General features: G+C 34.1%; 1 protein-coding gene across 1 annotated transcript in view; it reads left to right on the forward strand.

Annotated features, from left to right (window-relative positions):
• Window positions 1–10,361: 10,361 nt before the first annotated feature.
• Window positions 10,362–24,501, forward strand: part of LOC136041806 (homeobox protein engrailed-like) — a 39,233-nt gene continuing 25,093 nt past the window's right edge. Inside the window, exon 1 of the mRNA XM_065726564.1 lies at window positions 10,362–11,219. Within this exon, the coding sequence (XP_065582636.1) occupies window positions 10,766–11,219 (454 nt within the window). The 5' untranslated portion in view covers window positions 10,362–10,765. The remainder of the gene's footprint in view (window positions 11,220–24,501) is intronic.

Genomic DNA, 24,501 nt, shown 5'->3' on the forward strand with positions numbered 1-24,501 from the left:
TACGCCTTTTAGGTGTTAATATTGCTCTTTACTTTCCTCATGAATTTTTGTTCGGAAAACGTTTTCTGTTAGAATTAAATATGCTGAGCTAGGCCGTAGCTTTTAGCATGTGACCCTTTGGTGAGCCATTTTCAAATCGTAGTCAAGTTTAGAAAAAATTTCTAAACTTGAAAAAATCTCAAGTTTAGAAAAAATTTCCCTTTTCCTATTCTTCCAACAACTGCTAAACTGGTCCTTTTCTCAACTCTGGGGCTAGTAAGATTAGTTGTGTATAACCACAATATTAGCAAGCAGAAAAACACTCGTTTTTTTGGTTTTGTTTAATGTTGTAAGAACAATTTGAAGTAACTCGAAACAACAAAGAGTTGGAATCTGTTTTAATCGTTGCATCAGTATTTATTATATATATTCTTCTTCTATTTCTATTTTCAAACGCTGTCTCTCTAATATAGTGATTAATCTTCTAACTGTTTGCTTTTTAGGAAAGTTCAATGTCTCACACAGAAAAAGTTCTCCTAATCAATCGTACCTGAAAGGGGCTTTCGGATTTTGCTGATTTACTACCTCTATCTCCACTACTGGACTCTCATTGAGTTTTGAAATATGTGAGTTAGTTGCCTCTAATGGAATGACTTCTATAATATGATAGGTACAATAAGCTAGTTTTATCCGTACGTTATTTAGTAATTAAATGTCTTCAAAGTTAACTTGATACTAACACATTGGTAAGACGGTTAACTGTATTGATTACGTTACTATAACTTGAAGAAGACGGACAGGATCTATTCAGGACACTAGGGTGTATAGGAGGGTCGTTATTGTTGTTAAAAGTATAAATCATCATCGAGTAGTGCCTAGGGTTAATTTAAAGCTGTAATTTAGGAAGGGCAATCACCTTCCAAATAGTTATAATGCGGATAGATTTCAGGATGAGAATTTGAGAGAAGCTTTCCTAGAACCGAAGAGTTTTTAGAGGGTTTAGACTTCAGAAATGTAGAAGATGCATGGAACAATTTTAGGAAGATATTTGCTGAAGTAGCTGAAGATTGACTAGGGAGAAAGGTTAGAGAAGTAGTTAGGAATATCCAAGAAAACACTTTGAACTTTGCAGCACAGAAAAGGGGATTTACTCCCAATATTTATGTGCGACATTAAAATGTGAATTAAGGAAATTTGAAAGGCAGGTCATAGATAAAATTGTAAAGGATTTGGAAGATACAGCCAGAACGCCACCAGCGTAATAACATGGATTAATTATGACTCTATGAACTTTCATAAGTATGAGTGCTATGAACGACTGAAGAAGATATCTTCTATGTTTTCCAGAAGAATCGTTTCAAAATTGTCATAGGTACTCGTTCTACTTAGCGTGTATCAAACAATAAGTTGTGCAAAAAATATATTTCATACCACTTTATAGTGCTGTAATGAAAGAAAGGTTAAGGTGGATAGGCCAAACTTACAGACAAACGACAATAGACTGTCAAAGATTGCGCTTTTTGGCCAGCCATCTGGGACCAAAGTCAAGCCCAAAAACTGGCAGTCTCTAAATGGGATAGAAATAGGCTGCTCTGTGTTACAATGAGTTATTGTTAGTAGAAGTAATTGGAGAAACTGCTTTTAAGGTTAAGGTTTCTTCTAGATCACCACTTAGTTTTTGAAAATTTCTTCACCTTTGCATTGAATCTATCAAGCGATCGGGAATCACGATTCACGATTATACCCAACTTACAGTAATTTCATTCGCGTATAGTTTCTAACGCTAAGTTTTAACTTCCGATAGGGCCCTCGAAACTATTTGCTAATAGGAGTAAGTATAATTGCCAAGCGATAACAAAACTGCAGCCAACTTTGTGTGACCATTCTGTGTTGTTTTGCTTTTGATTGCTCTCAATTTTTGTCAAAAAGAATATCCAAGCTTTCGATGCATCATATTTTCGTCATTTGAGATCTCCAATTTATTCATTCACCTGCGTGGTATAAGAATAGAAAAAATATACAGAATCTTAATGTTCCAGATATTATGACAAATTTACCCTTGCTACACGAGTGGCTGTTAAATTTTGATATTTCGAATTAGGAGCCACTTCGCAGTCTAATTTCATGTTTTTCAGCTATTTGATTGTATTGTTTTTCTATTTGTTTTCCTTTTTGTTTTATATTTATTTATTCCACTTTCAATTGTATTTTGAAGAGTTTATAAGTAGATTATCATTATTATTACAATTACATTCCAAAAGAGCCATTCCGAGGCGAAAAGGCGTGGCGTTAACTCCTCCTCCCCAATCCTCCCAACCCTGAAAATTTCTCATACTTTCGTAATTTGATGGAAAAAACAAAACAAATACTTATTCAATAGTCGAATTTCTATCGATATGACTGACCCCCTCCTCCATTGACCTGAATCCAAGGTAAGAGAATTTCTATTTCTCTAATTTCTCTTATACTGTGCTTGCGTCGGTATAATAATATGTAATAATAGTATTAAATTCAACTTACAGTTGAATTGCCAGCTATTATTATAGCACCGATTTGCTAAGCATACATTTCTCACCAAGTGAATAGGGTAATTTTCTAAATGAAAAGAGAAGAGGAAGTATCCCCACCTAATTTCACATTCAGGGAACAGCTGTCATGTTCATTTCACCGAAAGGAGAAATGAAACGAATCTCTAGAAAACAAAGGGAAGATCCAATGCCTCAATGAAAATAAATTACAAAAGCTAATTTAACACTTTCATTTACATAAACATTCAATTTGTTGAAGGGAGTGCTACTTGATGGAAATGATCATGGAAACAAGCAATTTTCCAGGAGTACTATTCCTAATCCTAAGCTTTGAACCAATTTCTCTTGAATGCTCTTGGTACTCCAATTTAGACAAAGTAACAATTTTTCAATGTAAATGCTAAAATTAGAAGTTTCAAGATAAATAGTGCTCAAATGAGCTTCAATTTAGCAATCAACCCTCGGAGCAATGATGACTAGACACTGTAAGCGATAGACAGGGTTACGAAGCTTCAGGGTAATGTTCCTTGTGCGAAAAGTAAATTACTTGCAGTTCTCCAGTTTTAATGTTTCAATACAAGACGAGAATTTCAATATCCTACGAAGTATGAAATTCAAGTTTACCCGCCTTCCTAATTTCATTTTGGAATTCGCTTTTTGTTTTGTTTTAGCTGGAAAAATATGTTCAAAACACATCAGTAGTGCACAAAAAAACAATATTTTCGTATCTTAAGCAAGTTTAGACACCTTTAAATAAAAATCTAAGCAGTATCGCAATTCTGGCTCAATGAATGGATAAATCTGAAACTAATAATCCAGCAGTTTGCAGTATTGAACTGCATACCATCAAAAGTTACGAGCCTGAAGAAATTAGCCCAATTTTTGATCGTACCCCAAAATATCAAGCAATATTAATGAAATTCCAACTATCAGATTCATCGTATTACACAAAACACGATCAGGAATACACGAAAAGGGGTATATCTTGTATTGTCATGCAACTTTAGATCCCTTTTAAAGAAAAAGTCCACGCAACATTATAATCCTGGCTCAGTGAGTGAATGCTAAGACTCCGACGATAGGACTATTTTGTCATTTGGGTGCAGGTTACAGCTGTAGGATTATCGCAGAATGGCAAGCATAAGAGAAAAGATGAACCCAAAGTGCGTAGACTGGTAAGATATTACATGCATAATCTGGTGAATGGTTAGTCCACAAGAAAGAAAGAAAAAAAAAAAGCTTCTTTATGATTTTAGAGATCGGTAACCAATCATGAACCCCCTGAAAATCATACATCCTGGTAAATTCAATATAAGTGCACATAAAAAAAAGAAAAAAAAGCGCAGAAAAATGACAAAAAAACTTGATTTTTAAATATCATTAATATATTATATTGTTTTTAAATGTAAGTTTTTACTTTTTGCGAAAATTTTCTTTACGCCGAATTTTACCCAACGTACCTTTAAATTAAACCTAGATGGTTTCTTCCGATATAAGGAATGATATAAAAGTTAATTTATCCCATGTTCTATTGGCAAAATATCAAAGATGAAAGCAATGAATTCAAAAGCACATATTTCCTTGGAAAAAATCACCCCTAATAATTTTACAGAGGGAGGCTGAAGTGTCTAGCTAGACGACTTCAAAAACATTAGATAGTACGGTGGGTGTCAAGGTCTTAGACAGGATTTACTAAAAAACCTATCACCAGCAAGAATTGGTAAAACCGTAGAAAATTCTGTTTGATTTCTTTTTTCCAACTAAGGGTGGTCATCAATTTTCATTTCACATACGTCCCCTATTAACTTGTAGATTTATTTTCCCTATGCGAGTTTTGGTACGTTAGTTTTCTGCCCTCCAACGGTTTTTGAAATATTCGACGAAACACAAACATTTTGCTATCATTCCACAGTTAAGACTTCGTTCCTTCCATCTAGAGAATTTTTTTTAAAGATTGGAAATATGTTTAAAATTAGTTCAAAGTCTTCGAAAAAGGACCACTTTTAAAGGATGTTTAGATCCTTTTCCGGGTAAAATTCCGAGTAATATCACAAATCAGGCTCGGTGAAGGGGTATTTCTGTGACTAAAGAACGGAATAGCGAAAGCTTCTTGCTCTTTTGTGGTAACTACATCTGGGGCATCTACATCTGCATCTTTTGGGGCAACTTGTTATAGATTACTTGTTTTAGAGGGGACATGTACCTTAACCAAAATATATGCCCACTTGTAAGAAACTGATCTCATTTTCATATATTTCAGATTTTACAAAAAAATTTTCACCTAATATCAGCAGCGATTTTTAGGCCTCATAATCCGGGGGAGGGGCAAGGTATGTTATTGGAGCGTAAAAATATAATTTAAAATGAATTTAATGTCAATTATCAGACAAACTGGAGGGGGGCAGCTACCCTCACTGTACAGGCCTAAAATCATTACTGGCTGAGATAGGTTTATCTTTAAGTTAATACAGCTTTGATTAAAGTACGAAGTAAAATAAAATCTAATTTGAACCATTGGGTAACTTAAGTAATATTTGTAGTGATAGTAGGAAAACTAATAAACTTATTTCTCTATTTAGTATTAGGTTTGATTGCTTAATTAATGGAATATGTGTCTGGCAATAAAAATATCATTCTCACCTTCTAATGCTTGCAAAGGTTTATAATCATTTTTAGGCAGTCAAGTGAAATTCTAGTCACGTTTCGGCTTATGCATAGAGAACATTGAACAAAAATTATCAAGTTCTGACTAGTATATTGGACAACAATGTGGAAGTAAATCAACTGTTTTTGGTATAGATGATACCTTCTTGGAACCAAAAAAAAAAAAAAAAAAAAAAAAAAAAAAAAAAAAAAAAAAGTTGCGAGAGTCATTAGATTGGCCCACGGAGTATCCCACTTAGAAGAACCAATTTGCGTACAAGTAGAAGATTTCGAAATAGAAAAAAATATGTTTCTGGAGATAGCAATTTCGGTATGGAGTCAGAATATGAATATTCAATATAGATTGAGTTAGAGACATCAAATTAGGAGTTAGAGATAACATTACAGAGTTGGATATTTGCGGCTCGTAGCGAATTTCTTTACGAATTCTCTGTTTCTGAATTTATACGTGTTTATAATGTGTCTATGCTCTATTTTAATCAGACAATAAATTTTTATTCAACCAAAGGGCTTCTTCGGGTAAAAAAAAAAAAAAAATTGAAAAGGCAGCGCCACTTGGTATTATAACTATCATAAAAGAAGAACCAACCACCACTTAGAAGAACCAATTTGCGTACAAGTAGAAAATTTCGAAATAGAAAAAAAATATGTTTCTGGGGATAGCAATTTCGGTATGGAGTCAGAATATGAATTATTCAATATAGATTGAGTTAGAGACATCAAATTAGGAGTTAGAGATAACATTACAGAGTTGGAAGTTTGCGGCTCGTAGCGAATTTCTTTACGAATTCTCTGTTTCTGAATTTATACGTGTTTATAATGTGTCTATGCTGTATTTTAATCAGAAAATAAATTTTTATCCAACCAAAGGGCTTCTTCGGGTAAAAAAAAAAATTGAAAAGGCAGCGCCACTTGGTATTATAACCATCATAAAAGTAACTTATTTCAGATAAGTGTGAATATTGTTTTTTTTATAATCCGTCCATCAGCGCTCAATTCTTATACTTGGCTGTTATCAATGGGTCGAATATCACGCATTACTAACAGGTTATGAACGTGACTACCAGAATTTTATAAATTGCGGATCTGTTATTTTCATCTCAAGTTCTGCCTTTTTTTATTTTTATTGCATCATTAAATTTCCTATTTAGCACAATTAATTCATTTCCGACTTAGAATGTAATTTAATTTGTTCCATTTCACGCTTAAACTTTGTTAAAGAACTTGAATTCTGAAACATAACGGTTTAACCAAAGTGTAATTTTGTCGTTGTGAAATGTCCCTTTTATCGTTTCCAGTCGTTCATTTAATTCTTTTTCCTCACTAAGATTAAAACAAAGAATAAGTATTTTGTGGCAGGAAAGCCCTGGAGCCTAGTCTTCTCAATACTTCCAACTAAATACTCTATAACACGCATGAAGAAAGATAAAGCAGTTAATGTCTGAAAATAATGATTTTGTTAGGGTATACATATGTATATAATTTTGTTTTTCAGAGACCACCTGCCTCGCTTAAGTTTATAACGAGCATAAATGAATTCTACCTAGTTAATTCTGGCATGCAAACCAATTATTTCGTCAGGTGAGGGTCTCGCCATTTTGAAAACAGTTTTGACCAATGAGAAACAATGAACGAGGAGGAAGTGTGGAAGGCCTAGGTTGTTAATTTTAAAAAATGACTTGGGCGAAATAATCGATAGTTTGTAATCTTTGTTATGTCGTATTCGTGGAATTTCCTCTTTTTGATGAGTATTAGCCGCTATTTCGGAAATCTTAAGTATTTATTGCCTATTTGAGGCTGCATGTGGAAAGTCAATGTCTCAACCTAAATCGACAAGAGGGATACACAAATTCAGTGGTGTCGTTTTTTACGCAGAGGAGGAGGTAGCTGACCACAATAATCTCGAAGAAAATGGCCCATGCCCTTTGATTCTCCGGTTGTGGACCCCTCTTACCCCCGAATAAAAATGCCGGAGATACACTCCTGCAAATATTACATCTACGATTGTTAAGTTTGAGAGTAGCGCAAATTAATACTTTTTCAGCTACAAGGAGGAAGGCATTAGACAAAGGACAGACAATTTTTAGTATGAGGGTTGAAATATCCGCATAAAAAGAAAGAAGGTATTTCACCGCATTGGGCTGACTTTTGTCACCGCATTATGTACTTCGGAAAAAAAATTACACATTTTACAATTCACTGTGACCGAATTGCTAGAAACTGACTGTTTATTTTTACTAAACAAATGAAGTCAAACTTGCAGTAACAGGTCTATAATGTCAGTGAGTTTAAAGAAAGTTGCTTTTTTCTTAGAGTGTAGTTTATAAAAAAGATACATTTTAAGACACCATCAAAACTAGTGAAATTTTAGGAGGTATGTCTTAAAATATCCGAATTGGCATTTGACCAGTCATCTGGTGGCGAGCCTCAAAAAATACTTTTTTAGTGCCGGAATCCTTAACATTATCTTGGGGAGCCTTCGGACTAACATTATGAGAAACTTGCCATCCTAGTCCCAAGTCTGTATGTGTGCAGCTGGTTTAGTTTAAATTATGGGCAAAATGGAAGGGAGGAGAATGAGCCGTTGCAGGGCTCCATTATTTAGAAAAAATCAAAATTATACAACAGGATTGCATGTTTTAAATAATATGATTTTGTTCGATGAATTTACTGTAATAAAATTCAACCGTAAGAAGATAGAAAGAAATTAAAATTAAACGAAAAAAAAACAAAAAAAAAAACAAAACAAAGAGCAACGTAGATGTTTAGATTATAACAAAAACTACAATGAATAAGTGGGACCATCCCGATATTACAGACTACTTATTATTCAAAAGTTTTTCAAAAGTTTATTCAAAAGTTTTTTTAACCTTTTATTATTGTATAGTTTAGAATCATGTTCGTATAATTTTTCTGTCAGTTATACTAAAAGAGTAAAAAACTTAAACAGGAAATCCACTGACATTAATTCGGAAAAAAATGTTGGGCAACGGGGGGATGTATTTTCAATTCCGGGAGAAGTTTTGTGTGTTTTTTTTTCGATTACTCAATGAAAATATAACTCCTAAAAAGGTATTTTTCAATATCCAGGGGGGAGAAAGAGCAAAAAATCTGAGGGCTAAACCAAGTGGAGGGAATATATCTCCAGAACTTACACTTACTAAGAAAATTGCCAATCAATTTTCGTGCATGGCCGGTCTTGGGGGGGGGGAGGGGGGTGTTCTGGCTGTATAACACCTTTAGAAGATTAAGTACGCGCAAAAAGTTTTTGAACTTTTTAAATAGCTATTACATTTTTTGGGGCAAAATACTAGTTTTTCAAACATTTTCACCGTAACTCAGACATGCTCCCTACTCTTCTAAATGTTTATTTTAAATGACAACATCCTCATGGCAAAGAAATTGATTAGAAAGTAATAGAAAGAAATGGAGAAAGAAACTCCATGAAACAGGCATAAAGCGCTATAGTGTAGGATAAAAAAAAATCCAACTAGGGGACATTGTGGTAAAAATAAGATTTTACTCATCCTTATCCCCCCCCCCTAAGGAAGTAATTTCCTCTTACCATCCCCAACGATTGCATAGGGATGGTCCACAGTGGCAGTTGCTTATTATTTCTTCGGATAGCCAACTGCCTTCGGATTTAGCAACCTGATCTTTTGATTGTCAAGTTTATTATGCGCGCCACCAAGTCTCATTCTTCATTTGTACCACCAAGATTTGTTTTCCTCTAACCTGAATTTTGAAGAATATCCTTTTTTTTGCTGTATTCACCAAAAAATCGCAGTTCTTTCCATTTTCTTTGAAATAAAAAAAAAAAAAAAAAACAAAATATCCCCTCTTAGATTTTGAAAAGCACATTTCAACCTCCCCCTTCATTTTTGTGAGTTAATGCTAATGTTTCTACGGTTCAGTACTAGACAGCACAATCATGAAAATATAACTATTAACTGTAATTTCTGTGTCATTCAGACATTTATGCTACCCTTTGGTTTTTTTAATTTTTGCTTAAATTTAGCTTGCTTCTGTTTAGATTTAAATCTAATAGCAAAAAACAGCAAAAATAAACCATTCATTATATTAATTTCAAGGCCAAGTTTTGTTTTAAATTAATGCATAAAGTTAAATTTTAATGCATACAAACTTTTATTATTCAATTTGTTATGGGCAGGATGCAATGAAGAATGACAAACACATTTTTAGAAGCATAAATTTCAGTGAGTGATATAGCTTCAAAGACTGGGCCCTAGACTAGTGGGAGAAATCAGTTTACTTGAGAGCATAGAATTTGACGTATGAAACAAAGAAAAGAAAAGATATAACAAATGAAAAAATAAAATCAAACAGATGAGAAAAATGAGGATTTTGTCAGCCAATATCAAATTATGAAAACGAAAACAAGCAAATATTTCGACAAGGACCTCCGCCAAGTGGTTTTTTTTTCTGAGCATTAAGGACGACTTCAAGGAGGCCCTTGTCGAAATATTTGGTTATTTTCGTTTTCATAGTTTGGTACTGGCTGACAAAATCCTCGTTTTTTTCTCGTCTATTAGATTTATTTTTCATTTATTATATCCTTTCTTCTTTTTGTTTCATACGTCATGCATAGCCAGTGTGGCCTTAGAATGTATTTAGCATATTTTTTTTTTTATTTTGGATATAATGATACAGGAACCTTAAAGTCTGATCGTCCATACGAGGTAGGGAAGATGTATCCAGAATTTGTCCTCCCCCCATTGAAGGCCAGAAGTAAATTAAAGTGCTAATTTTATTTAAAAATTCTAAGATCTACCATGAATACTTTTACGACATAATTTTTTTACAGCTCCCTTCCCCCCACCAAGAAAAGTCTTTTAGGTTGTACATACCACAATTCCCCTAGGAGTCCTACCTATGGAGACTTACCTATTTTATTTTTTTTCAATACTCTTCTTAATCTTCCAGTTAGCTTCAACTAGAAATGATTTAAATGTTGATCTCTGTCTTTAGCATATTTCTAGTACTCGTTAATGTGCATTATAAATTCAACGATTGGAATCTAGTCCCATACTCTAAAGCTGTCAAGAAAAAAATCCCTTAAAACTTCCTTCTTCTATTATACAGGACTCGAGAACATAAAAATGAAAAAGCAGACATTGTGAAAATTTAAATTCCATTTTATATTGAATATCTTAAAGGGAGATATTTTTATTTCCTGATACAAATCTCCCATCTGGTTCTGTCGACATATTTCCTCAATTTGTTCTTTTGATAGGCTAAAGTATCACCAGAAAACGACCACCCATTACAATAAGAGAAATGGGTAGAAGACCCATTCCCATGTCGACACTTTGGACCCATCGACAACAGTTGTTGCCTACGATTTTATTGTCAAAAGAATTTGCCTCTATCCTACTCATCTGACTTTCAACAATTGCTCATATATCATGTCAATCTGTCAAGCCTCTATTGGCTAATCCCTACAGCCAATCATGACTAAGATAGACTTAAGCGTGCGCCCTGGTGTCAATTTCCTAAGACAAGTTTGACCTTATTCTAATAGGTAATTGAATATGATGTTGTAGATAGAGATGGATATTAATAAGTCTTAATCAATGGCTGAAAGTAATAGAGATAGTGAATTATCTAAAGATGGCGGCAGTAGTACTGATGAGGAATTAAGTGTCGGAGGTGCGTCTCCTAAATTATATGATGCCGATGAATCTCAAACAACAAGTGACCATGCACAATCTAGTTTAGCAAATGGAGATATAAAGTTTTCAATTGATAACATTTTAGATCCAAATTTTGGAAAAGTACCAATAACACCACAGCAAATATTAGATTTGTTACCGAAGAACCCAATTTACAATAAACAAAGTCTAGTCAATAAAAGCCAAATTTGTGAGGATAAAATTAAATTATGGAGGCCTGGTATTGATTCAGATGAAGCTAGAACCAGCTCAACTGACGAGATTACAGACACTGACCAAAGTGATACTAGTCGAAAGTCCCAAAAATGGCCCGCTTGGGTTTATTGCACACGCTATTCCGACCGACCTTCCTCAGGTATACATATTTTTTTCTTTTATTGCCAATTCGACGTTAAAGTAGTCGCAGACAGATGGGTATGTTGCTCATGTGTTTGAACATTGTATAAAACTTTGTAAAGATTGTAAAACTTTAATGTGGGAGGAGCAGCTTTATTCCATAAATTCGGGCTAGGATATACTCAGTTTAAATATATGGCATGGTGAGTCTTAGACCAAATCTAACCAGTGAGGCCCAAGACATTTAAACGTCCGCATTTTCGAACAGTTAAACAATATTTTCATTCATACAGGAGTACAAATGGACCCACCCCACACCTAACATCAATCTGGTGTACCCTGTCCCCACGCAAATGAATTTTCTTGTCCCCTGCTCCCTTACGAGGAAAGTTCCTGCGATGCGAAAGTTAGCATAAAGAGCAAGAGGATTGGGGAAGGTGTAACATCTCAAGTGCAGAATAATTTATGACGTTATGAGTTTTAGTATAGCTTTTTAATTTTATTTGAAATAATTGTGCAATATATGCTTGTTTTTAATACCTTCTCCAGGATTATCCAAAACGTATAGAGGGCTGACTCACCCCTTCCACTCAAACTTGACTCTTTTTTAAATAAGAATTTCATTTTTGCTCAGCTGCGATTCCAGAAAAAGATTCTATTTCCTGTTTATAAAATTTGTATGCTAATAGCTATGAGAACATTTGAAATTTATTTACTTTGTATAATTTGTATCAGCATTAATAGTACATTTTGTTGATACATCTTGAAGTGCAGTTCGTAACTACCAGCTCTTTGATTCAAGGGCTAAGTTGCACTATATAAAATTGGATCTAATTATGGAATGTTTTGACTTATTATTTTTGTTGAGAAATCGTCAAATGTAGAGAATTTCAGAGCACTTTTTCAGAAAACTTTGCATTGGCGCTGGTGACTAGGATCTCTTATCTCATCTTGACACATGTAAAAAGATATAATTTACATAAGTAATGACAACCCAAAACGACCCTGTCGAATTTTTTGATAGCCACAAACAAGATTGTTTGTTTGCACCCCCGGTAGTGAAAATTTCACTACCCCCCAAGAAGAAGTCCTCACCCCACGACGCACCAAAAAACTCGTATATATTCCAATAACAAATTCTGTATGTAAACAATAGAGAAATTGTGTAGCTTACAGTCCTCTGCCCAAAGGCTTCAGTGGCCGTGTTATCCCCAAAGGCATAAATATTGGCTGCTTCAACTATGTTATTAAGTTTTTCGACTGAGCTGAACAAAATGGCTATCTCAAGATTTTGATCCGATGACTTTGGGGAAAAAATGAACGTGGGAAGGGGCCCTCTAATTTTTTTGGTCACTTAAAAAGGGTACCAGAACTTTTAATTTTTGTTAGAATGAACCCTCTCGCAACATTCTAAGACCACAGGGTCGACGCGATCATCCCTGAAAAAAACAATAACAACAAAAATAAATAAACACGCATCCGTGATCTGTCTTCTAGCAAAAAATAAAATTCCACATTTTTGTAGGTAGGATCTTGAAACTTCTACAGTAGGATTCTCTGACACGCTGAATCTGATGATGCGATTTTCGTTAAGATTATATGACTTTTAGGGGACGTTATCTTATTTTCCAAGATAAAGGACATTTTCTCAGGCTCATAACTTTTGATGGATAAGACTAAACATGATGAAACTTATATATTTAAAATCAGCATAAAAATACGATTCTTTTGATGTAACTATTGGTAACGATTGGTATTCTTTTGATGTAACTATAATTAATAAGTATTATAGTTTCGGTTACTATTGAACCAGATCGCTCCTTACTACAGTTCGTTACCACGAACTATTTGATCACGCAAGTGATGGATGCTGAATCTGATGGTATGGTTTTCGTTAAGATTCTATGACTTTTAGGGGGTGTTCCCCCATATTTTCTAAATAAGGTAAATTTTCTCAGGCTCATAACTTTTGGTGGATAAGACTAAACTTGATGAAACTTACGTATTTAAAATCAGCATAAGTATACAATTCTTTTGATGTAACTAAGATGATTCTTTTTTAGAGTTTCGGTTGCTATTGACCCGGGTCGCTCCTTACTACAATTTCGTTACCACGAACTGTTTGAAACTATGAAAGTTGTTGAGATTCTCAATATTCAACACGTTTCATTTGTCAATCTTTGAAAAATTTAAATTTTAAAATTTCGAAAATGTTGAGGCCGTGATTAAATTAGGATTATTCAAATGCATTAGTTTTGTTGTCAAAATGCGGAAATAAAATCCAAGAACTGTACAATTTTTGGAATTGGTTAAGATTCTTGAAAATGCGAAGGCTTGTTATCAAAATATAAAAATAAAAATGCTTAGAAGCGTGATTATGTGAAATTTGATTTCTAAAGTGTTCTAAAGATTTCTAAAGCGTGAAGAATTTGAGTTGTTAAGTCATGAAAATTCAATCTTAGAACAATGGAAGTTTAAAAACAGTTGAGATTCCAGTTGAGATTCTTGTAAATATAAAGGTTTTGGGTTGTAAAAAGTATAAAGATCAAAAATTTTAGAAGTGTGACAATGTGGAAATTGTTAAGATTCTTGAAATACTCAGGATTTGAGTTGTCAAATTGGGAAAAATAGTCTAAGAATTATGGAATTTTGAAAGAAGCTACGATTCTTTGAAAGTGTAAAGGCTTGGGATTGTCAAAGTGTGAAAACTTCAAGTCACAGAAATCTGAAAAAAATAAATTCGTCAAGATTAATGTATCGTCAAGAAAGACGTCTATAGGCTGCAGTGTTCTGAAACATTCTTGATTCTTGAAAGTTTGAGTCTTTCTATTGTCACATATGAGAATTAAAAGTGCTGGAAGGGCAAAAATGTAAAAAAAAATTGATTCTTTTTGAAACTTTTTTTAAATGTGAAAGCTTTGAACGGTCTAATTATGAAAATTAAGCTTATTAATTGTAGAGCATTGAAGTTATCTTACGCTTTTGAAAGATTGAAGGGTTTACGTTGTCAAAATAGGAAAATTGACATTTTCAGATGTGTGAAAAATCAAAAATTTGTTAAGAGTCTTGACTATATCGATGTTTGTTAAGAAAATCTTTAGGGTTTAGTGGTCGTGTAATTATTTTTCGTAGGTTGAGCTGTCTTTAGTGTATTAATCTATCGTTTTATACATTAATTAAACAAAAAAAAGTTTTTTTAAATGAAAGTAAGGAGCCACATTAAAACTTAAAACGAACAGAAATTACTCCGTATATGAAAGGGGCTTTTCCTCCTCAATGCCCCGTTCTTTACGCTAAAGTTTGACTCTTTCTCTTAACTCTACTTTTTAAAACAGTAAAAAACTTTAGCCTAAAGAGCGGGTTGTTGATGAGGAAAAGCCCCTTTCATATACGGAGTAATTTCTGTTCGTTTTAAGTTTTAATGTGGCTCCTTACTTTCATTTAAAAAAAAAACTTGTTTTTTTTGTTTAATTTCTGAACGTTTTTGAATTAATGTATGTTTAGATCTTGGCTCTCCGCACATAAATAATTAAAAACGAAATTTGCATATTAATTTTTCTTTTGGCTAAATGGCTTTTTCATAGTTTTAATCGGATGATTTGGGAAAAAAGGAGCGAGGGATGAGGCCTAGTTGCCCTCCAATGTTTTGATTACTTAAAAAGGCAACTATAACTTTTAATTTTTTACGAACGTTTTCATAAGTAAAAAATATACGTAACTTACGAATTAACTGACGTAGCAAACTTCTGTATTCGTATGTTTTTATTGCGTATTTGAGGGGGCTCACCCCTCGTCGATGCCTCGCTCTTTACACTAAAGCTTAAATTTTGTCCCAATTCCTTAAGAATGACCCCTGAATCACAAAGGCTGTAGAATAAGTAGTTGTAATTACTCAAAACACTTTAATGAGCCCTTTTGTGACATTCTAGGACCACTGAGTCGATACGATCACCCCTGAAAAAAAAAAACAAAAAAAAAAACAAATAAACACGCATCCGTGATTTGTCTTCTGGCAAAAAATGCCAAATTCCAACTTTGTAGATATGGGCTTGAAACTTCTACAATAGGGTTCTCTGATACACTGAATCTGATTGTGTGATTTTCGTTAAGATCGTATGACTTTTAGGGGGTATTTCCCCCTATTTTCTAAAATGAGGCAAATTTTCTCAGGCTCGTAACGTTTGATGGGTAAGACTAATCTTGATGAAACTTGTATATTTAAAATCAGCATGAAAATGCAATTCTTTTGATGTAACTATTGGTATCAAAATTCCATTTTTTAGAGTTTCGGTTACTATTGAGCCGGGTCGCTCCTTACTACAGTTCGTTACCACGAACTGTTTGACTAAAAAACTTTTTCCACGTAATAAGTTTTTGAAAAGTAATAAACTCCATCAAACCAAAAAATGATCAAAAATAGAATCAAATAATCTACCAAGCGTAAAACTACCATAATCAGCATCAATAAATAAATGAAACCCAAAACGGACAAAAATTACAATAAATAACTGAATCAAACTCAAAACAAGCAGAAACTAACATGATTAGGGCTCAAAGCTCATATGTCCTCCCAAGGCCAGGACATAATCTGCACTTTATTAAAAAAAAAAAAAAAAAAATGAATGTGCATTGTCAGTCTAATATGCATGTGCTTATATTTATTCCTTGAAATGTTAACAATATTTGATTTATTAAAGTTTAAAAGTGAAAGAATTAGAATTTTTTTCAGCACTCATGTTAATTTCTGCTCGTTTTGAGTTTGACTCGGTTATTTATTATAATTTCTGTTCGTTTTGGGCTACATTTATTTGTCGATGCTGATTTGTGGTAGTCTTACCCTTATGGTAGTTTATTTAATTCTATTTTAGCTCATTTTTTTCAATGGAATTCTTTACTTATATCTGAAAGCTTATTTTGTGGAAAAAGTTTTTTTTTGTTAATTTCTGTTCGTTTATATTGAATTTGTCTTTTCAGGAAAAAACAAATAATAATTTAAATGTTTTCGATTTCTATTCAAGAATTTATAGTTTTTCCTGCTATTTGAATGCTGGAGAAAGTTTTCCAACAATTTTAACAGGATATACTATATTTGATTTTTGACAGTATGGAGACGCTTAAATTCTTTTGATTTAATTAAACCTAAAGAGCAGAAGTAATAATAGAAGTAGTCCTGAAAGTTTGAACATAATGCTCTCAGCTGTTCTTGGGATACTGCGGAGATGTCTTATTGGTGATCAGCACATATACAGTGCTTTTTAATTTAGTCTTAATGCAACATTTACTTTTTAAACATAACTAAGGCAAACATAATGAGCAAATTGCATAACTGGAGAGGGTTTGACCTAACGCAACAGCCCTAGAGATACAGTTACAAGACTGTTCAGCTATAATGAACAAAATGTCTATCTTCAATTTTGACAGGAAGTGTTCGGAAAATTTGAGCTAAAGAAGAGGACTGATTGCCCTCTAATTACTTTTGACTCTTAAAAAGGGTACTAGAACTTTGAATTTCCAACCAAATTAGCTCCTTTAAATATCAATAATATTAATAGCTATGATGAGCAGTACTGCCTATGATATTGCTTATAAGCCCTTTTAATACTTACATACGTATAGTTCTTTCGTTTAATTAAAACTTCCCCTTAACGTTTCGACTTAATTCCCTTAGTGCCATTTGTTACAGTAACTGTAAAAGTAGTATCAAAAGTATGCACATAGTGTTTTCTGACTAGTTCAAAATCTGTAACAACTTACCCTGAAAGGTCAAATTTAATAATATAAGCCGTTATTATGATATTGCTTTGACTATTGACAATCTATACGATCATAGTTCTTTTCGATTTAGTTCAGCATCCGCATAAATGTTCCTTGAAAGCTTCACCTTAATATCCTTAGCAATAGATCCTTAGCAATATCCTACAACTAGCAATAGTTGTAGTAGCATTAGTAGTAGTATGCACGTAGCACCTTTATCCTTACCACGTAGCACGTAGCACCATATCCTTAGCAATATCCTACAACTAGCAATAGTTGTAGTAGCATTAGTAGTAGTATGCACGTAGCACCTTTTTTTTACATCCCCTTCAAAGCACTATGAAATCAAACAGTTCGTGGTAACGAGCTGTAGTAAGGAGCGACCCGGCTCAATAGTAGCCAGAACTCTAAAAAAGGAATCTGGATACCAATAGTTACATCAAAAGAACCACATTTTAATGCTGATTTTAAATATATAAGTTTCATCAAGTTTAATCCTACCCATCAAAAGTTACGAGCCTGAGAAAATTTGTCTTATTTTAGAAAATAGGAGGAAATACCCCCTAAAAGTCATTGAATCCTAACGAAAATAATACCATCTAACTCAGCGTATCGGGGAGCCTTACTGTAGAAGTTTCAAGGTCCTATCTACAAAAATGTGGAATTTTGTATTTTTTTGCGAGAAGACAGATCACGGATGCGTGTTTATTTGTTGTTTTTTTTTCCCAGGGGTGATCATATTGGGCCAGTAGTCCTAGAATGTCGCGAAAGGGCTCATTCTAAAGGAAATTAAAAGTTCTAATGCCTTTTTAAGTGACCGAAAAAATTGGAGGGCACCTAGGCCCCCTCCCACACACATTTTTCCCAAAAGTCACCGGATCAAAATTTTGAGATAGCCATTCTGTTCAACTTAGTCAAAAGCCTAGTATTTATATCTTTTGAAACGATTTAATCCCCCTTAGTCACCGGGGGAAGGGCTGCAAGTTACAAATTTTCACCATTGTTAACATATATTAATCAAACAGTTCGTGGTAACGAACTGTAGTAAGGAGCGATCTGGCTTAATAGTAAACGAAACTTTAAAACATGGGATTTTGATACTAATAGATGCATCAACAGAATTGGATTTTTATGTTGATATAAAATATATAAGTTTCATCATATTTAGTCTTACTTATAAAAGTTACGAGCCTGAGAAAATTTGCCTTATTTTGGAAAATAGGAGGAAACACCCAATAAAAGTCATAGAATTTCAACGAAAATCTCACCATCGCATTCAGCGTATCAGAGAACCCTACTGTAGAATTTTAAGCTCCTATCTACAAAAATGTGGAATTTCGTATTTTTTGCCAGAAGACCGATCACGGGTGCGTGTTTATTTTTTGTTCTTTTCCCCAGGGGTGATCGTATCTACCCAGTGGTCCTAGAATATTGCAAGAGGGCTCATTCAAAAATATTGGATACATTGCAAGAGGGCTCAACCAAAAATACTGGATGGCACCTAGACCACGCTCATTTTTTCCCCAAAGTCAACGGGTCAAAATTCTGAGATAGCCATTTTGTTCAGCATAGTCGAAAAACCTAATTATTATGTCTTTGGGGACGACTTACTCCCTCAGAGTCCCAGGGGAAGGGGCTACAAGTTACAAACTTTGACCAGTGTTTACACATAGTAATGGTTATTGGGAAGTGTACAGACGTTTTCAGGGGAATTTTTTCTTGGATTGGGAGGGGGTTGAGGGGAAGGGGTTACATGGGAGGATCTTTCAATGGAGGAATTTGTCTTGGGAGGAGAGAATTTCCTTGAAGGGGGCGCAAGATTTTCTAATATTTTTTAAAACAAAAACAATGAAAAGATAAATATGAAAAAGTTTTTTCAACTGAAAGTAAGGAGCAGTATTAAAACAAAACAAACGGAAATTATAACGCATTTGAGGAGTTCATCTCCTCCTAAATACCTGCTATTTATGCTAAAGTATTTTTAGTAATTTCAACTATTTCTTCTACGGCCTTTGTGATTCAGGGGTCATTCTGAAAGAATTGGGACAAAATTTAAGCTTTAGTGTAAAGAGCAAGGTATTAAATAGGGGACAAACCCCTTTATATACGTAATAAAAATATACGATTTTAGAAGTTCGTTACGAAAGTTAATTTGGAATGTACGTATATTTTTTATTAATAAAAACGTTCGTAAGAAATTATAAGTTCTAGTTGCCTTTTTAAGTAACCAAAAGATTGAAGGGCAACTAAGCCTCCTCCCCCACACCTTTTTTTCTCAAAATCGTCCGATCAAAACTATGAGAAAGCCATTTAGCCAAAAGAAAATCAATATGCAAATTTCGTTTAATTATTGATTTGCAGTCAGCCAAAATCAGAACATGCATTAATTCAAGAACGTTCAGAAATTAAATATAAAAAAATGAGTTTTTTTAACTGAAAGTAAGGAGCGACATTAAAACTTAAAACAAACAGAAATTACTCCATATATGAAAGGGGCTGTTCCCTCCTCAACGCCCCGCTCTTTACGCTAAAGTTTTTTACTGTTTTAAAAAGTAAATTTGAAAGAGAGAGTCAAACTTTAGCGCAAAGAGCGGGGCGATGAAGAGGGAACAGCCCCTTTCATATACGGAGTAATTTCTGTTCGTTTTAAGTTTTAATGTCGCTCCTTACTTTCAGTTAAATTTTTTTTTTATATTTAATGGTTATTATGAAGTGTACAGACGTTTTCAGGAGGACTTTTTTGCGTTGGGTTTGGGGTGGGTTGGGGAAGTGGATTACGTGGGAGGATCTTTCCATGGAGGAATTTATCATGAGGGAAGAGAATTTCCATTAGGGGGGGTGCAGGATTCTCTAGCATTATTCAAAAAAACAATGAGAAAATAAATACATTTTTTCAACTGGAAGTAATGAGCAGCATTAACATTCAAAATGAACTTAAAATATTACATATATCAGGGGGTTCGTCTCCTCCACAATACCTATATGCTAAAGTGTTCTTAGTAATTTAAACAATTTATTCTACGGCCTTTGTGATTTGGGGGTCATTCTTAAAGATTTGGGACAAAATTCAAGCTTTAGTGTAAAGAGCGAGGTATTGACGAAATTTAAATTTCGTTTTATTTATTCATATGCAGTGAGCCAAAATCAAAACATGCATTAATTCAGGAACATTCAGAAATTAAATAAAAAAACAAGTTTTTTTTTAGCTGCAAGTAAGGAGTGACATCAAAACGAACAGAAATTATTCCGTATATGAAAGGGGTTGTCCCCTCCACAACGCCTCGCTTTTTACGCTAAAGTGTTTTTATTGTTTTAAAAAGTACAGTTGTGACAAAGGGTCCAACTTTAGCGTAAAGAGTGAGGCGTTGAAGAAGGGACTGCCCCTTTCATATACGGAATAATTTCTGTTCGTTTTAAGTTTTAATGTCGCTCCTTACTTTCGGTTAAAAAAAACTTTTTTTTTTATATTAATCTTTAACTTAATGCCATTGACCAGTAAGCATTGCTGATACGTCCTCTTGACAACCTATGTGGGCATTTTCTTTTCTGATTTATTTCAACACAGTTACAACGCAGTAGCTATAGTAGTAGCAATAGAAGCAGAGTTAATATTAGTTGTCTTAGCATTAGTAGCTGTAGTAGTAGTAATAATAATAGTAGCAGTAGTAGTTGTAGGAATAGAACCAGTAGTATTATGATGCAAATATTGTCTTTTGGTTAGTTCTACATCCCCTACAACAAGCGTTGCAAGTTTTAATTTCACACATGAATTGTTCCTGGAATATTAATGATATGCCCTTTTGACAGGATGGCAGGCTGTCATCCGTACAATATAAATTCTCAGAAATATTCTCTGAAAATTTCACCTTCATACCCTTAGTTGTACTATTATAGTTGCAATAGCAGTCACAGAAGTTGTTGTTTTGTTGTTCGTGTAATTGAATGGAGATTCCAGAAGTTCTTCTCTATGCTCCAAGTCAAAATCAACTTGATACAATTAGCCATTGCTGTAACATTGTCCATTTGCTCTTTTGATAGCCTGTATACTTTTTGAAATTTTCATCTTAATGCTCCTAGCCTTACAAGTAGTTGCGATAGAATTAATAGTTGGAGCAATAGTAATAGTAGTAGTAGAACTAGTAAATGTTACAGTAGTAGTAGTATTAGTAGTAGTGTGCACCTATTGCCTTATGGTAAACTGATCTTCCCCTTTAAGTATTCTCTGAGAATCAAACCGTTCGTGGTAACGAACTGTGGTAAAATTTGTGCGATTTTAGAAAATAGGGGGAAACACCCCCTAAAAGTCATAGAATCTTAACGAAAATTACACCACCAGATTCAGCGTATCAGAGAACCCTACTGTAAAAGTTTCAAGCTCCTATCTATAAAAATGTGGAATTTTGTATTTTTTGCCAGAAGGCAGATCACGGATGCGTGTTTATTTGTTTTTTTTTCCCAGGGGTGATCGTATCGACCCAGTTGTCCTAGAATGTTGCGAGAGGGCTCATTCTAACGGAAATGAAAAGTTCTAGTGCCCTTTTTAAGTGACCAAAAAAATTGGAGGGCACCTAGGCCCCCTCCCACGCTAAATATTTTCCCAAAGTCAACGGATCAAAATTCTGAGATAGCCATTTTATTCAACATAGTCGAAAAACCTTACAACTATGTCTTTGGGGACGACTTACTCCTCCACAGTCCCCGTGGGAGGGGCTACAAGTTACAAACTTTGACCAGTGCTTAAATATAGTAATGGTTATTGGGAAGTGTACAGGTGTTTTCAGGAGGATTTGTTGGTTGGGGGGAGGGGTTGAAAAGAGGGGGATATACTGGGGGAACTTTCCATCGAGGAATTTGTCATGGGGGAAGAAAATTTCCATGAAGGGAGCGCAGGATTTACTAGCATTATTTAAAACAAACAATGAAAAAATAAATATGAAAAAGGTTTTTTCAGCTGGAAGTAAGGACTAGCATTAAAACTTAAAACGAACAGAAATTATTACCCATATGAGGGGCTCACCTCCTCCTAATACCTCGCTCTTTACGCTAAAGTATTTTTAGTAATGTCAACTATTTATTCTACGGCTTTTGTGATTCAGGGGTCATTCTTAATGAATTGGGCCAAAATTTAAGATTTAGTGTAAAGAGAGAGGTACTGACGAGGGGGCGAACCCTCTCATATGTGTAATAAAATCATGAGAATAAAAAATTCTTTACGTAAGCTAGTTTATAAGTTACGTGGTAGTATTAGAAGTGACATGCATATATTACATTTTTGTCAATTGATCTTTCCCTTCAAGTATTCTCTGAAAGTTTCAAGTTAGTACCTAAATCAATTTTTGAGATACGCTCTTTTGACAATCTGCATGCGCATAGTTTGTTTTGATTTAGTTCATTTCCCCTCGATATTCTGTCAAATCTTCATCCTCAGACGTGTAGTCTTAATTGTGCTAGTATCATAGTAGTAGTTGTGGAAGTAGGAACAGTGGTAGCAGTAATAGTGTATTATTATTAGTGATAACAGTAGTAGCAGATATATTAATAGCAGTAGTAGCTGGTACATTTTGCCCTTTGGTCAACTGAACATGAAATAAAACCGGACGTCACAAACTCTTAAAGCCAGATTTATTAATCCTCTTTTCATGTCTGTCAATGGGGTTCCCTTTGCCCTGTCACTGTATACGGGTCTTGGCATTTATCCACCCTCTCCAATGGAAAACCCTCCCCTGAAAAATACAACCACCCGTGGAAAATATGGCTTTACGAATTTGAATATTTTATTTGAGTTATGCTATTTTTTAGTTTAGTTGAGAAGTGCTAAGGAAAGCGGAAAAGAAAATCTATGTATAAGGTTTGCCCCCCTCCTCCAATCAGAAATGTACTTCTAATGGAAAATTATCCAGGCCCCCCATCAGAAAACACCCACACAGAAAATGTCCGTATGTTTCCCAATAACAAAACTATCTATAAGCAATGGACATTAATAACGATTTTAAAAGGCACTTAAACATCTGTAATGGGGCTCTTTGATTGTTTTGTAGCTAGGGAGAGAGGGAGATACCTAAAAGGATGTATTTTCAGCCCAGAATATCTCAGCTCTCACTGAACCTTCGAATAAATACAGAATTAGCTCTAAGGAGAGACGAGAGGAGGATGGAGGCAGAAATTGTTTTAAATTCCCCAGACAGCTCTAGTCTTTTTGTAAGTCGAAAGAGATTGGATACCAACCAACCACAAGGGGCATTTTTGGGGGGAGCTTTTCACAGGGATAAACTTTTCAGGGGGAGATATTTTCTGCGAGGTGGTATTTCCTAGAGGTATTTTTCACAAGAGGTGTTTTCACGGGGGAGGGGGGATAAGAGGTGGTTGCCCACCAATCACTTTTGAATTTTAAAAAGGGCGCAACAACTTTCAATTTACAATCAAATAATAAAAAGTGACTAATATACATGATTAACAAAAAAACTGCAGTTTTCGGGGCAAGGGCTTTAGGTTATATGCAAAGTGCTTTTTGATAATTTTTGGATGCTAAGGCACCAATTAAAAGACTTGGAATTTCCCAAGTAGCTGAGTTTGTTGTAGTCAAAAGTGCTTTCATTAATTTTTTTGGTACTGATCCTGCAAGTAAACAATCATAATTTATGAAGCATCTGAGCTTATTGCAGTCAAAAAATCTTTTATTAGATTGTTGATGCTCAGTCACGGAATTTACCAAGTAGCTCAGATTGTTGGACTCTAAACTGCATTTATTAAATTTTTTGATAAGCTGTCGGTACCTTAAATACTCAGAATTTACCAGCGTACTGAGTTTGTTGTAGTCAAAAGTGCTTCTATTAATTTTATTTTGGCACTTTCTCAGCAACAAAAACATTCGAATTCATCAACTCCCTTAGTTTAGTCAAGAGTTCTAGTAGTTCTAGTCAAAAGTACTTTCATTAAATTTTTGATACTCAGTCAGCAACTAAGACACTCGGAAATTACATACAAGTTGAGTTTGTTATATGCAAAAGTGCTTTTTTTTTTATTAATTTTTGATACTAATTCCCCAATTAAAATACTTGAAATTTACCAAGTAGCTGAAATTGTTTTACTCAAAAAATCTCTCAACAAGTTTTTTGATAGCCTGTCGGGGAATAAAATACTCGAAATTTACCAGTATACTGAGTTCGTTGTAGTTAAAAATGATTTGATTAATTTTATTTTGGTACTCTGCCAGAACCTAAAACACTCTGAATTTGTCAACTCCCTCAGTTTATTGTAGTCAAAAGTGCTTTTATTAGATTTTTCGGACTCAGCCAGCAACTAACACACTCGAAATTTACCTACTAGGTGAGTTTGTTCTATGCAAAAGTGCTTTTTTGTTATTATTTTTTAATACTCAGTATTCAATTAAAAGACTCGGAATTTACCAAATTGTTGAGTTTGTTTTAGTCAAAAGTGCTTTTATTATTTTTTTGGTATTCAGCTAGCAAGTAAGTTCCTCTGAAATTGTCAAATACCTTAGTTTATTGTAGTTATAAGTGCTGTTTATCAGCGACTAAGACACTTGG

This window comes from Artemia franciscana, unplaced genomic scaffold, assembly GCF_032884065.1.
Source record: "Artemia franciscana unplaced genomic scaffold, ASM3288406v1 PGA_scaffold_38, whole genome shotgun sequence".
In the NCBI taxonomy this organism is placed as follows: domain Eukaryota; kingdom Metazoa; phylum Arthropoda; class Branchiopoda; order Anostraca; family Artemiidae; genus Artemia; species Artemia franciscana.